The sequence below is a fragment of the Pyxicephalus adspersus genome, chromosome 3 (assembly GCF_032062135.1).
Source record: "Pyxicephalus adspersus chromosome 3, UCB_Pads_2.0, whole genome shotgun sequence".
Lineage (NCBI taxonomy): Eukaryota > Metazoa > Chordata > Amphibia > Anura > Pyxicephalidae > Pyxicephalus > Pyxicephalus adspersus.
Window position 1 is genome coordinate 155,842,109 of NC_092860.1, and position 14,921 is coordinate 155,857,029.

Genomic DNA, 14,921 nt, shown 5'->3' on the forward strand with positions numbered 1-14,921 from the left:
TTTTATGTCAGAATTTGGGCAGCCCTGAGATCTATAATTAGGGCACCTCCTGACCTTGTAAAAATTTAGAATATAGATTGTAAGCTCTTTGGGGCAGGGTCGTCTCCTCCTCCTGTGTCATTGTCTGTATCTGTCTGTCATTTGCAACCCCTATTTAGTATACAATGCTGTGTAATGTTGGCGCTATATAAATCCTGTACAATAATCATCATGATAATAATAATAATAATAATAATATAGAAAGAGGATAAATGAGTTGACTGACTGCTGCCACCTGGTGGTTTGTCTCAGACTTGCAGATCCTTGTGCTGATGATTCAGTAATGTGAATGTGTGATGGGTGTCTATAGGAAAAGTCAGAAAATCCTGCATGTCCACATTCTATGATTACATTTCCTGACCGTCACAGCAATGTTTTTGTTGCAATTCTTTTAATCAGAGGGAAATGTTTGATTTTTAGGTAATTTTCCTAATCTGTTGAGCTTGGACATAGTCAGGCCCCCTGACATCATCAGACTCTGAAAACATCACACTACGACTTGGTAGCACTTCCTTCAACATTATTCTTATCCATGAATCTAAAAGGAATAAAACGCTTCCCATCTAATCACCACTAGAGGGCGTCACTCTACATAACGGCACATACACATCCCCTGAGGAAGCCAGACTGCAAAACGCGTCGGGATTGGGCCGTGCTCTGTTTAAACTGTTTTAGGAAAAGCTGTGTCTAGCATAAGGGTCAGAATATGCCATGACTTTAATTGGGCAGACCCAAAGTGTGGAAGCCTATGACTGTGCATTTTTTAAATTTGATTGTTTCCCCCTAATATAAAGATATATGTTCTTCCTGTAATAAGAAAGAACAAAAACACATGTAATTGTCACAAAACATGTTTCTTCTTTCTTCCTTTTCATGATTACCAGCCAATAGTAATGCGTGGGAGGGGGTGGGGAATGATGACTTTCTGAAGTCAGGATTTGCATAATGTAGAATCTTGGGTTTCAGGGAATTCTGCAGCAAATTGCAGCTGGAGTTTCCATTCTAAAGGGAGATAAGGAACCTTCTTCTATGGCAGTGGCATGAATGTTATGTCTGGCAATAAACAAGAAAGTTATGGGTCTGCATGGTTGTGCTGGGTCAGTACTGGACCCAGTATAGGAAAGTAACCCAATAAGATCCCAGGGAAGCAGAAAGCTCTCTTTGTTTTGTAATGTCTCTGTATATTTGTTCCATTTTCCTAAGCAATGCATGCGTGTCTCTGCATGTGTGACAGGGCTTACTAATGCATTTCCTGATCCCTGCAGGCCATGACACCAGAGCTGAACACAACCCAGCACCATGCTCCCGGATCACTATATCTATGCTTCTCTTATAGTGATCGGACTTCTATTGCAGGGTAAGCAGATTAAAAGAACTCACTCATCTAATATATCATTGTTCCTGGTTCTGTGGGATCTCTGTTCTATATCCGGTCCAGTAGGTTCTATGTATTGTGTTTGGTTCTGTAGGCTCTCTGTGTTGTCTTTGGGTCTGTAGGGTTTCTATGCTGGGTCTGGCGCTGTAGGTTCTCTGTGCTGGTTGGGGTTCTGTAGACTTTCTGTGGTGTTCCTGATTCTGTGGGTTCCCCGTCCAATTTTTGGTTCTGTATTTTGTCTGGTTCTGTATGCTGTCTGTTCAGTGTCTGGTTCTATATATTCTGTATACTGTTTATGTGGTGTTTCCTATTCTGTCACTTCTCAACCTGCACAGGTTGTGCTGTTCTGGTTCTGCAGGCTCTCTGTGCTGAATCTGACTTTGCAGGTTGTACTGTTCTGGTTCTGTAGGCTGTGTCCTATTTCTAGTTATGCAGGGACTTTTGACTTTTTTTGGTTCTTTATGCTCTCTGGGTAGTTTCTGGTTCTGTAGGGTCTGTACTTTGTTTGGTTCTGGTTCTGTAAGTTCTCTGTGCTGTGCCTGGTTAGGTATACTAAGTATCCTATTTCTGGGTCTGTAGTGCTGTTCCTGGTCTGGAGCTTCTTTGTGTTGTCTCTGGTTCTGTATGCATTCTGTGCTGTGCCAGGTTCTGTAGGATTTCTGAACTGAGCCTGTGTAGGCTCTCTGTTCTGATTGTGGTTCTATAGACTCTTTGTTCTATTTCTGGTTCTGCAAGCTATCTGTGTTGTTCCTGGGTCTGTAGGCTCTCTTTGCTGTGTCTGGTTCTGTAGGTTCTCTGTGTTGTGTCTGGGTCAGTATGTTCTCATTTTGTCTGGTACTGTATGATCATTATGTTTTGCCTAGTTCTGTAGGCTCTCTGTGTAGGTCCTGGTTCTGCAGGCTCTGTGCTGTGTCTGGTTTTGTAGGCTCTCTGTGTAGGTCCTGGTTCTGTAGGCTCTCTGTGCTAAATCTGACTTTGTCGGTTGTGCTGTGCTGATTGTAGTTCTGTAGGCTTTGTCTTATTTCTAGTTATGAAGGCACTTTGGACTTTTTTTGGTTCTGTAGTCTTTCTGTGATCTTGCTGGTTCTGTATGTTCTCTGTGCTGTGCCCGGTTCTGTATACTCAGTATCCTATTTCTGGGTTTGTAGGCTCCCTGTGCTGTTCCTGGTCCAGAGGTTCTCTGTGCTGTGTTTGGTTCTGTATGCTCCTTGCTATATTTCTGGTCCTGTAGCCTCTCTGTACTGAGTCTGGTTCTGTAGGTTCTTTGTGTTGTCTCTGGTTCTGTATGCATTGTGACCTGTGCCAGGTTCTGTAGGCTTTCCTAACTGGGCCTGACTGTGTAGGTTCTCTGTTTTGATTTTGGTTCTGTAGGCTGCTTCCTGTTTATGGTTCTGTAGGCTCTCTGTTTGGGTTCTGCAGGCTCCCTGTCCTGTGTCTGGTTCTGTAGGCTCTCGTGTAGGTCCTGATTCTGTTGGTCTCAGTGTTGGTTCTGTAGGCTCTCTGTGTAGGTCCTGGTTCTGCAGGCTCTGTGCTGTGTCTGGTTTTGTAGGCTCTCTGTGTAGGTCCTGGTTCTGTAGGCTCTCTGTTTGGGTTCTGCAGGCTCCCTGTCCTGTGTCTGGTTCTGTAGGCTCTCTGTTTGGGTTCTGCAGGCTCCCTGTCCTGAGTCTGGTTCTGTAGGCTCTCTGTTTGGGTTCTGCAGGCTCCCTGTCCTGTGTCTGGTTCTGTAGGCTCTCTGTTTGGGTTCTGCAGGCTCCCTGTCCTGTGTCTGGTTCTGTAGGCTCTCTGTTTGGGTTCTGCAGGCTCCCTGTCCTGTGTCTGGTTCTGTAGGCTCTCTGTTTGGGTTCTGCAGGCTCCCTGTCCTGTGTCTGGTTCTGTAGGCTCTCTGTTTGGGTTCTGCAGGCTCCCTGTCCTGAGTCTGGTTCTGTAGGCTCTCTGTTTGGGTTCTGCAGGCTCCCTGTCCTGTGTCTGGTTCTGTTTGTCTCTGTGTAGGTCCTGATTCTGTTGGTCTCAGTGTTGGTTCTGTAGGCTCTCTGTTTGGGTTCTGCAGGCTCCCTGTCCTGTGTTTGGTTCTGTTTGTCTCTGTGTAGGTCCTGATTCTGTTGGTCTCAGTGTTGGTTCTGTAGGCTCTCCTGTTTCTGGGTCTGTGGGTCTATATCCCATGTATTTCCTCCATTGGCTGGTAACACTTGGCTCTCCCATACCACATGTATCTTCCTTTACTCTTTAGGAATTGCCAGTGATAGCAGTAGGCCATTTCTGAAGCATTATGAGACGTTGTCATACGATAGGACCAAGCTCCTCCAAAGTCATCAGAGATCCAAAAGAGCTTCAAATGAGGAGAAGACGCTCACCCTGCACCTTGCAGCCTACAGCAGGTACCTGGCTGAGACTTTACTCCTCTTCTCCATGGCATCATTTATCAACTCTTATCATATATCAATCTACTAGAAATGTTCCTTTTGCAAGGATCTGGCTGATTAAGCCTATTGCATTTTGGTGCACCATGTGTGGCCAATGTTCTCCAATCAGAAATTGCAATTTCGGGATACTTGAGACTCCTACCCTCCATTTACCCCCATTACCTAGCACAGTACCCCCTCACCCATGGCCCATATGCTTACCCAGATGTATTGACACCACCGGCCATTTTCATCATCATTGCCCTCTTCTTCCTCTTATTACATATATGATGATGGAGTTCTCTGCAGGGCGGAGGGGGCGGAGCCTTGACACCCTGGGCTTACAGGAAACTCAATAAATGACAAGGCTACCTGAACAGGAGAGTCCTCCGGTGACATCTACAGGTGTAAGGTGAGTATAGCAGGCAGAGCTGCTTTTTATTTTTCATTTAGTTATTATACTAAATGTAGGAAAAACATTTTAGATCTTATATTTGATGTGATTTATGTTTTTATTACTCTTCAGAAAATTTGCTCTGATCTTAAAACGAGACACCAGCGCTTTTGCGGATGATTTTACCGTGATGTCACATGATCAGCCGCTACCCGTAGATATCTCCTTCCTCTACACGGGTAAACTAAGAGGTAAGGATATATAAAAAGTCCAAATACCGGTCACCGGTCTGTACAGGATGCAGAGCCATCATGCTGTGATTGGTTTAGAGCCCCTCTATGCTGTGATTGGTTTAGAGCCCCTCCACGCTGTGATTGGTTTAGAGCTCCTCTACGCTGTGATTGGTTTAGAGCCCCTCTACGCTGTGATTGGTTTAGAGCCCCTTTACGCTGTGATTGGTTTAGAGCCCCTCTACGCTGTGATTGGTTTAGAGCCCCACTACACTGGGGCGGTGGGGTTGTCTGAAGTTTAGCTTTCTATGGCCCCTATTACCAGGTGACTACATAATTTTCTCTGATAACAATGGCATTGGCTCTAACAGTTCTGTCGAGTATATATTAGGGGTTGGGGGTCTTCCACTCCTTTCTCTAGAGTGACAACACTGCTTCTTCAAATATATAGCTCAGGGAGCAAATGTAGTCACTGCAGCACAGGAAGTGTGGTACCTGCAGCAAATGAGGAAAAAATGCAGCCAGCACATCTAAGGAATGTTACGCTGCTCCGGAGTTTAGATATTAACTTTAAGATGAGCTTTGGAGGAATGAACTTCCATGCACATGCACCAGGCTGCTTCTACACATGGGCAGTAGCATGGGGCTCCACCTAGTGGTGGAGGTGGCATATGGCAGCAGCCAGGTTTTGTAGCTGCATGAGAAACTGAAGTATATTAGCATTACAGGAGTTCTTGGAAAGAAGAGCTCATCTCAGCCAGATGTACCATAAAGCCAATGGGCACTCTGTGTGAAATCACTGGGTTTGGCAGGAGATAGGATGGCAGTGGAGTCTATGCCCTGCAGTAGCCTGTTCCTCCTTGGCCAATCCATTGACCAAAAGACATTTCCTCAATGCTTTATATGCTACTACAGCGCTACGGTAATGGGAAGGGGTGACCATGGTAGTCTTGCCTTCGGCACCAAATTGTTTGTAAACCAAGCTGTGCATATGCATGAATTGCCCCATCCCGGGGGCAACCAATCGAGATGGCCAATCTCAGAAGAAGTCATGACCAAGGCAGCATGAATGTTTGTAAAGCATGTGCTTTGTTTTATACTAATGTCATGTTTTTCTTTAAGATTGCTGGGTTCCTAATGGCTGTCAATGCCATATTTGAGCCGATGAACTTTAATGGAATTAAGTATATCAACTTCAAAGTGAAAGTGTTGAACGTACGTATGGTCCTGCATTTACTAAATATTTGCAATCGTCATTCCAGCCATTTATTCCTTTGCAGCATTTCCTCTTGTGACTTCTGTGCTCTTTTAATAACTGGCCACTAGGTGGCAGAATGAGCTTTAGGTTTAATATGCACCGAAAGGAGCACCACATGGGGATTCCAATGGCTGTGCACAATAATACAGCCAAACTGATGGGCAAAGAAATTATAATATTATATATTATTACAGAACTAAATGTACAGATTGAAGAGCCAGCCAAGATTTACACGTGTGTGGTGCTCGGGTAAATGTTGGGTGAATCCTGTGTGTAAAAAATGCATATTTTGACCCAATTGTGTGCCAGTAAGCTCAAAAATTGATTGTTCAATGTATTCCATACAATCCATGGAAATATGTGTGAAACCGTAATGCTGAGAAATGAACTTTTGTTAGCTGCAATGTCACAAAGTCACAATGTGAAATTTTTGACATTCCATAATATGGGCATGTGTACGAGAGTTCTCCGCTGTACTGGGGAACCTTTGCGTAGCAGAAGTGGTTTCCTTTCAGATGCTCGGTCTGTGAGTGAATCTTCAGATGAGCTTATTTTTGGTTCCTCTCTATCAACCAATTCTAAATCACCCCTCCCCCCCCCCCCCATGGTCTGCTTGTCATTGGAATGGATTGGAGCTGTTGAAGGTGAATAACTAGGAGGCGTAAACTGTCTGTTCACAAATGCCTGGACTTAGCCTTGTTGGTTCTGTGACCTAATCAAAAATTTAGTGCACAAATTTTCTCCTGAGCTATTGAGCACTTTGAACAACAGAGGATAAAGAAACAGGTAAAAAGGTAGTCAACAGCTCCATCTACTGGCTGAATATAGGTATAGAATATATTGATATTCAGTATAAGTATGTTTGAGACAGTATGGATAGTTGGCAGATTGGTCGATTAGAGTTTGGCAAAGGTAGATTTGGACTAGAAGTTATTTATTCCACTGACCATAAGACATTTCTACTCGCAGATCATGCAAGAAGAGAAGCCTAACGACCCCCTGAATTCTCCTTATATCGGGATAGAAAAGCTGCTGATGCTGCATTCCACATCCAACTGGAACCACGTCTGTCTCTCCTACCTGCTGACCAACCGTGACTACAGTGGCACCCTGGGGCTGGCCTGGATTGGGAAACCAGGTACAATGACAACACTTCTGATTGGAGGCTTTGCACCCCACAGCACAGCCCGACCTGACTTTTCTGTGCTGCACTTCTGCAATACAGCCTGGTCACATCCCCACCCCCAGCCTGTGATTGGAGAGTGAAGGAGAAGCAGCATATTGATGAGGGCATTGTCGCCTGTGTTTCTTTTATATTTCAGGCTGCTGCTGGCTGAGGGAAAATGATTAAAAATACTTGTTGTCCTGAATTGTATTTTAAAGTTTTATGTGTGTTGGCCAGCTTGGCAAAATATATTCTTTCTATTGCATGGTAAGATTAAAACAAACCTGATTTAGTTTATAGTCTGTAATTGTACCCCTGGGGCTGCCATGTTTGCCCTTCTTCCTTGATGCTATGTTATGAGTTTGCTCAAGAAAAATACCTAAATACATATGTACTCAAATATAAACTGAAACTAATGCTGTTCGTTGGTTTATACTCAGATCACACACTAGATGGCACTGTGTCCTTATATAAAGTGTATAACATATTTGCATCTGAGACATTATTAGAGATGGTTACTTTTTTATGGGGACACGGCGCCATCCACTGGAGGCATTAATTAATGTACAAAAGATCAAAAAGCACAAGTGACCTATCATAATCAACTCAAAAGTACAAAATACCCCTCCTGTAAAAGGAGGAAACAATAAGCAGACTGGAGCCATGTGATTCAAATAAATGTTTTAAAAATAACACACCATGGATGTATTTACTCACATTTATTCTTTTGGCATTGTTTCTGATTTCAGTTTTGAATGTTAGCATTGATGGCTGCATTTTGTGCATTAGATTTATCCTTGAGTCAGTATGTAGCTTTTCTGCTTCATCAGGTAAAAGTAGATACATAGGTTTATATTTGAGTATATTTGGTAGCACCTCAAGTGAAGCAATTCTGGACTTTGTCAATATCTTTCCAGGGAATGCTGGAGGAATATGCTCTAAGTTTACTAAGATGGCAAACAGCACCGAAAAGGCGTCTCTAAATACGGGAGTGGTGACGATACAGAAGTACGGGCAGTACTTACCACAGAGGGTCATCCATATCACCCTGGCACATGAACTGGGGCACAGCTTGGGGTCTCCTGTAAGTAATCAGAAAATGGATCTTTACTGTAGGAACATATTATCAGCATGCCCTGTACACTGTTGTACACCTGATTGGCTCTTTGTGCTGCTTCTCCCTCTCACTCCTTGTGCTCTGCTGTATGCACTCTTCAATTTTTTGCAGCATGATGGCGATAAGGAATGCGCAAACTTTGCTGTCAGTAGTCCATACGGTAATTATTTGATGTATCCTCGCGCTGTGGATGGAAATCAGTACAACAATGACAAGTTTTCTCCCTGCTCCATTCATTACATCTCATTTCTCTTGAAAATAAAGAAGGATCAGTGCTTTGTCGGTAAGTAGGCAGTAGGTCCGGTGTATAATACATCCACACCCAGCACCGATACTGGCCAAAAAATTGCTGCATAATAATTTTATTTTCTTTGCAGAGAGTGACCGCCCAACATGTGGTAACCAAATCGTAGAAGCCGGAGAACAGTGCGACGTGGGGTTAAATGACAATGACACTTGTTGTTACAGTGCCAATGCTTCAGAAGGTCTTCAGTGTACACTAAAACCAGGGAAACAGTGCAGGTAAGTAACAGACTGGGGGGAATCTGTGCATAGTCTACATTTTTCATTTGATATGCATATATACTCGAGTATAAACCAAGATCTTTTCCCCTCAAATTGACATTATAATTTGAACACACCAGTGGATGGTGCTGTGTTTTAATGTAAAGCAGTGGTCGTCGGACCGGCAGATCACTAAATTTATGGGCTGCGCACCGCGCATGTGCAGGGAGCCAGGTGTCACTCAAAGAGGAATACACTTTTACTTTAGTTATGTTATGATGCTAGAACCTGCCCACTTTCCCATTGCAGGTCTGAGTCTGCGATGGGAGAGTGGGCAGGTTGTGTCTCGAATAGGCGGGTTGTGTCCAGAGATACAACCCACCCACTTCCCTGAGCCTGGGATCTGTACAGGGGACGTGGTCCACGGCTCTGGCCAGTGTGCCCCCCCGGTGGGATCCTTCTCCTGACTCCGCTCGGGGGTGCACCACCAGAGCCGCGGACCACCAAAATTTTCTTGCGGTTTCTTGTTGGTGACCACTGATGTAAAGTGTGTAACAAACTCTTGCTATTGAAGATAATATTAGAGTTTGTTATATACTTTACATAGGGACACATCGCCATCTACTGGTGACCAACAATAATGTACAAAAGATCATTTAAGAGCAAGTGACCCATAATGACCAACTAAAAAGTACAAAATATTTAACCCGTTGAAAGGTTGAAAAAATATAAACAGACCGTACTCATGTGATTTAAATTTTTCTTCTTTTAAATAAATGATTTAAAAATAAACACATAGACGTATTTATTAATTCATTTTATTGGCACGTCTAATAAATAATGTTAGCACTGTTGGCATCATTTTGTTCGCTAGGCTTATACTGGAGTCAATGCACTTTCCTGTATTTTCAGGTAAAAAGAACTACCTTGATTTATATTCAGGTTGGTTTATATTTGAGTATGTACGCCATACTAATAATAATGTGTCACCTCTCAGCGCCTGCATGAGTTTCAATTGTTGTTCTTTTCTTATATGATTGTTTTTAAGTGTCTATTATTAGCCTTATGAGCAGACATATCAGCATCCAATAGAAAAAAATAGAAGAATATAACAGTACACAAGCCATCCCTGAATGCAACCCATACCTGGCAAGGTATCAGATTCTTGAAGTGTGGGAGAATGTGCAGATTCTAAGGGTCAATCAGTTTATGAGCTGACAAAATCATGCTAATAATAGGAGAGAGCAGAATGACAAGGATTTGAGCTCATTACTTTGCTACTTCTTATTTCACTGTCCAGTCTCAGGCTGGGGGCGGTCTCATGATGACCTAAGGTTTAGTAGAAGTAGGTTGAAAAATGCAGACTGACATCTAGTGGCCGAGAAAGGTACTGCAGACAGACTATAAAGGATGAATATTTGTAGAAGAAGCTGTTAGAATTTTATGTTTTATTCTAGTGTGCTATTTTTAGCTTGTGTTCCTCTTTTATATATTGTATCTTCATTAGTTTTAACAACTGTATACCTTCATCTTCCCAGTCCCAGCCAAGGACAATGCTGCAGCCAGCTGTGTGAACTGAAACCTAAAGGAGAGCGCTGCCGTGAGGAGACCGAATGTAGTTTTGAAAACTTCTGCACAGGAGAGTCAGCTAAATGCCCCAATTCCACTGCTAAGGAGAACTACACCTTGTGCCACTATGGAACGAGAATATGCCTAAACGGGGTAATAAGTTATTTTGTTTATTATTTGATTATTATTTATTTATTATTTGAATGTGCTAATATCATGATGTACCTGCAGTGTGTACCTTAAATACAAAGGGTGTACAATCGCTTAAAGCTGGTTTCTTTTAGAAAGGGCTGTCCCCTGCCAGCATGGATCAACAAAGGACCCTTAACCTATGTGGGGAGTTCTGTTTTAGAACTTCCCATTAACCATATTGTGTCTTCCTTTTTTTCAGGTGTGCAGCCAGTCCGTTTGCGTAAAATTTGGTTTGGAGCAATGCGATTGTACAACTGAGAACATGTATGAGAAGTGTCACCTGTGCTGCCAGAAGCCAGGTAATCACAAAGTGGCTGACAATCAAGCTGGCTACACTTTACGCCCTCATTATGTAACCCTTTCATGGCCCTTTGTTATCTAAATTCCGCCCTGCCCAACAGAGGATGACCAGAAAACAGCCTCCATCTATATCCTCCGCCCTTTTTTCCATAATGTAATTGTATCTGAGCTATTAAACACAAAGCGATGCAGATAAATACTGCCACCTACAGGTAGTAATGTGTACCTGCAGGATTTGCATGAGATTGCTACATCCTAAAGGTTAAGTGTCCACATACTTGCTTTAAGGTTAATAGGTGCTCACCACCCTGTCCATTATTTTAATATTTGTATCTTATCAGGTGATGCGTCCTCCTGCACAAACACGAAATCTGCAGAACTGTCCCACCTGTTCAATAGGGCTGTATTAGTCCTTCCGCCAGGGGCCCCTTGTGGACAGAGGCAAGGCTACTGTGATAAATTTCATATCTGCCGCTTTGTCGATGCTGATGGGCCCATAGCCAGGTTGAAGAATTCTTTCCTGAGCGTTATAGAGTGGGATCCAGCGGAGTGGATGAAGGTAATCCTTATTGTATGCATAAACAATCCACTTATAAATGATACGAATACACAATTGGGGCAAAGTGTAACATAGATCACCCCCTAGACATGTATTTTTACCTAGACACTCTCCATCGCCATCTAGGGATCAGTATTACAGTTGGGCAAACTGGGCTTCTACTTTCTACAAGGCCCCCCTGGCAGGGGTGCTGGGAGTTGGAGTGCATTTTGGGTCCCCACATCATATTTGCCCAGGGCCGATTTTATCTAAAATATTCCCTAGCCACCTCCCTGCACTGCAGGAGCCCTAGCTAACTGAATGAGGTCTCTAGGTATTGGGGAGCATTTGAAAGTGCTTGGAGCTGAGCAGCCAGTCACATGATGGGGGCCCTTGATGTTATGCCCCTGTCTGATAGGATGCTACAGCTGGGTGCCTGGCAAGGGGACATAGCGGTGTATACATGCCAAGGGAGGTGGGCGATATTCAGACAATGCCTTGAAAGGTCAAAGTAACCAGGCCTCTCCCCTGATATGCCATACACAGTGATATGGCGCAGTCACATGGTGAAGGACTGGCGCCTCTTTTGGCTCCTGGTGCTGAATGGAGTGTTGGGTGGGTGAAGGGTAGCTGGTGAGAGATTGAGGGGGTAAATAGGGTTGTCTGGTTTTCTATGAATATCCTTCAACTTCTGAAAAAAAAAGAACCCAAACCCTGCCATTTGATTGGTGCTTGTATTCCTTCCACAGACCCGCTGGTGGGCCATTCTGCTCATTATATTAGTCCTGTCTGCGTTGATGGCTGGAACAATTCTCATATTCGGAAGAACTCTGGATTCCAATAAAGGTATTTCTTTTTTAAGGTGACTCATAAAAATACAGATTCTTGCAGATACCCCACTTAATTATTTCCTACCCCCCTTTGCCTTCCTCCCAAACCCCCATAGCTCTGAAACAAAGGCTAAGCAAGCTCCACCATCCCCCATGACAATGGTTCTGGACTGGGGACCTCCGAGAAAGTGAGGAGGGCCCAACAGAACGCAAAGCTTTCCTGACTTTTTTTTATAGGGCCAGAGGGTCCATCGGGGGGGTACAAAAAATAATATCTGGGGTTAAATGACTGAGACAAACCACATGATTCTTCTTTGGGCCAATCCAACCCTTGTCCAGAACCATTAGACACTGGAAATTCTCCTCCTATCTAATCTATGTGATATTGCTGGACCAGATGTTTCGGTTTGTGCTTCCCATATAAAGCTTTTCATTTTCTCTTATCCAGCAGCAACAAAACAGAAATCATCACAAAAGGTAAAACAAGAGCGGCCCCGCACCCGCCGCCGAGAAGTCGTCTACTGGGAAAAAGAAGAGTTCCAAGTGACAGCTGCCTATGGGCTATCCGAGACACGAATGTGACACATGCTTGTTAAAGATTTCAGACTCGGGGGGTGAGAGGTCAGCCAAACAAATATGGCGGATGATATGTCATGTGGTTATGGGCCGATGAGGAAATCGGCAATCATGTGGCAAAAAAAGGAGATTAACGGCAATATTTCTATTTTTTTAAAATTGAGATTTGTGGTGTTTTTTTTTATAAGAGAAGCAAAAAATATAATACGAGCCGAAGAAGAAAATTTCCAAAAACAACTAAAATGTCTGATTCCCCTTCAGGGTCCTAATTCTATGTCTTGTCTGAGGTCAAACCTTGTGTGATACCCCAACACTGTCCTCTCATTATTCTCCCTGCATCCTATGCCAGGGTTGCCAACCGTCCAGACAATTGTAGCCACATTATCACAACATTTGTACAAAAATTATGTGAAAATTTTATTGGTGGACCATACTTCTAATTATTTTATCCATGGCTGCGTTGATGTCATTAAATGATCATTTTGGTAAAATTTTGGAGGTGTATTTGGTGGTACCTGTGGCTGCCTCTTTGAAGGTAATCGCTTCTTCTTCTAGACCATGGGCCAAGATCCTCCCATGAACTCCAAATTATAAGATCTCTGCCCAAAGTAAGAGAAAAACAACATTATTTCCTTCATATCTCTGCAAGTCAATAAAATAGCCAATAATTGAGTTCCTTGTGGGTGGTTCCTCATCTCATAAAATGTATCTTTTATTGGCTCTTGCAGAGTCCTTCTCTCTGATTGGCAGTTGATTTTTCTCATGGGCAATCCCATCTTAATAATGAGCCTATTAAAATTTTACTACAGTATGTAGCCTGTGATTGGTAGGTATACCCTTGTGGACTGATCTTAATATGCATATGTTCCAAGACATCATGTCATCAAAATGGCTCATGACATACCACCAGATAGCGCGAGAAGGGATTTTATACAAAGTGCCAGATAGTCTCAGCCAACCAGTATCTGGTAAATAAAAGATAAAAAGAAATTGGTAGGTTCATGGTCTACAAAGTTCCTGTGAGCTGTGTATGTATCCTGGTTGGACCTTAGTGCTGGGCCTTCCTAACCTTGAGGAGCACCAATAAGGCTGTTGGATGTCTACCACTGAAAGCAGTTGGGGGGCGAGGGTTCCACCTTCTGCCAGGGTGGAGATGTAACAGCTGTTTGAGTAGCGGATGCAGAGTCACCAAGTTTCAATAATGTAATGTGTTATTTTCAAGTCTTCAAACCTGGGGATGATGTTGGGTGTGATCTTGGAGTTAAATGGAACATCCAAGTGCCAAGCCCTAAGTCTGGTAGAAAGTAGGGATGAGTGAAAATTTCCTCTAACTTCCGATGGGTCTGCGAAATTTCAGCAAACCGATTTCGCGAAACCATCAGAAGATCAAGTAAATCATTACGGGAGGTTTGTCAGGGCTGCGTTCATTCTTCAAGCCCTGGGAATGCTCCTGTTTGCAATTAGCGGCATTAGAGGTTAGTTAACCTCTAGTGCCCGGGGATTGCAGTGGAACTGCAGATGAACTCTCAATGGGGTTTCTCCTTTGGTCTCCTTTGTTAAGTACAGCCTGGTGACCGTGGAAACTGAACTGCAGATAAACTCTCAATGGAGAAACTCTATTGAGAGTTTGCCTGCAGTCACAGCTGATTGGAGGCACTCACGCAAAGTTCTCACGGTCACCGGGTTGTACTTATTAGCCTGGTGACCATGAGAACTGAACTGCAGATGAACTCCCAATGGAGAAACTCCATTGAGAGTTCATCTGCAGTTCCACTGCGATCCCGGGGCACTAGAGGTTAATTAACCTCTAGTGCCCAGGAATCGCAGTGAATTCTCAGGGTTGCATTGATCAGCACAGCCCGCAATTTTTTTTTAATAAAATGCAGTCTGTCATTTGCAATCCCTATTTAATGTACAGCGCTGCGTAATATGTTGGCGCTATATAAATCCTGTTTAATAATAATAATAATAATAATAAAAAGTGCATCAGATTCAAAAGAGTGTTTGACATCAATTGTCAAACACAGACTGTTTGTAATGCTTTACATGAATTCACAGCGCCATCTACTGGTGGACAACACTAATGCACAAAAGATCATTTAAGTACAAGTGACCCACCATAAACTACTCAAAAGCACAAAATATACTCAACCTGTAAAAATTGAACAAAAAAAAGATAAACAAAGCCGTCATTAAATAGATGTTTTAAGAATAACCATGAATGTCTATAATCACATTATGACAATAATCACATTATTGTAATTGGTATTTCTGTGGATTACTGATTTGAATGTTAGCAGGGATGGACACATTTTGTTCCCTAGGTTTATTCTCAAGTCAATGTATTCTTTTTAGATAAAAGTAGAATATAGCCAGATCAGTTTATATTCGAGTATATACAGTAGATGCTCCTTTAAACAAGTTTTTTTGGTTCA

The 14,921-nt window shown here is 43.0% G+C and overlaps 1 protein-coding gene across 1 annotated transcript; it reads left to right on the top strand.

Moving 5' to 3' along the window:
• Nucleotides 1-1,302: 1,302 nt before the first annotated feature.
• Nucleotides 1,303-14,317, top strand: LOC140327583 (disintegrin and metalloproteinase domain-containing protein 10-like). The gene is made up of 14 exons (XM_072406971.1): nt 1,303-1,396; nt 3,642-3,789; nt 4,340-4,458; nt 4,564-4,685; nt 5,560-5,652; nt 6,665-6,833; nt 7,778-7,944; nt 8,089-8,260; nt 8,355-8,499; nt 10,020-10,203; nt 10,442-10,541; nt 10,884-11,101; nt 11,830-11,926; nt 12,359-14,317. Exons 1-14 carry the CDS (start codon nt 1,339-1,341, stop codon nt 12,490-12,492), a joined length of 1,926 nt encoding a protein of 641 aa, XP_072263072.1. The 5' UTR covers nt 1,303-1,338; the 3' UTR covers nt 12,493-14,317.
• The last annotated feature ends 604 nt before the right edge of the window (nt 14,318-14,921 follow it).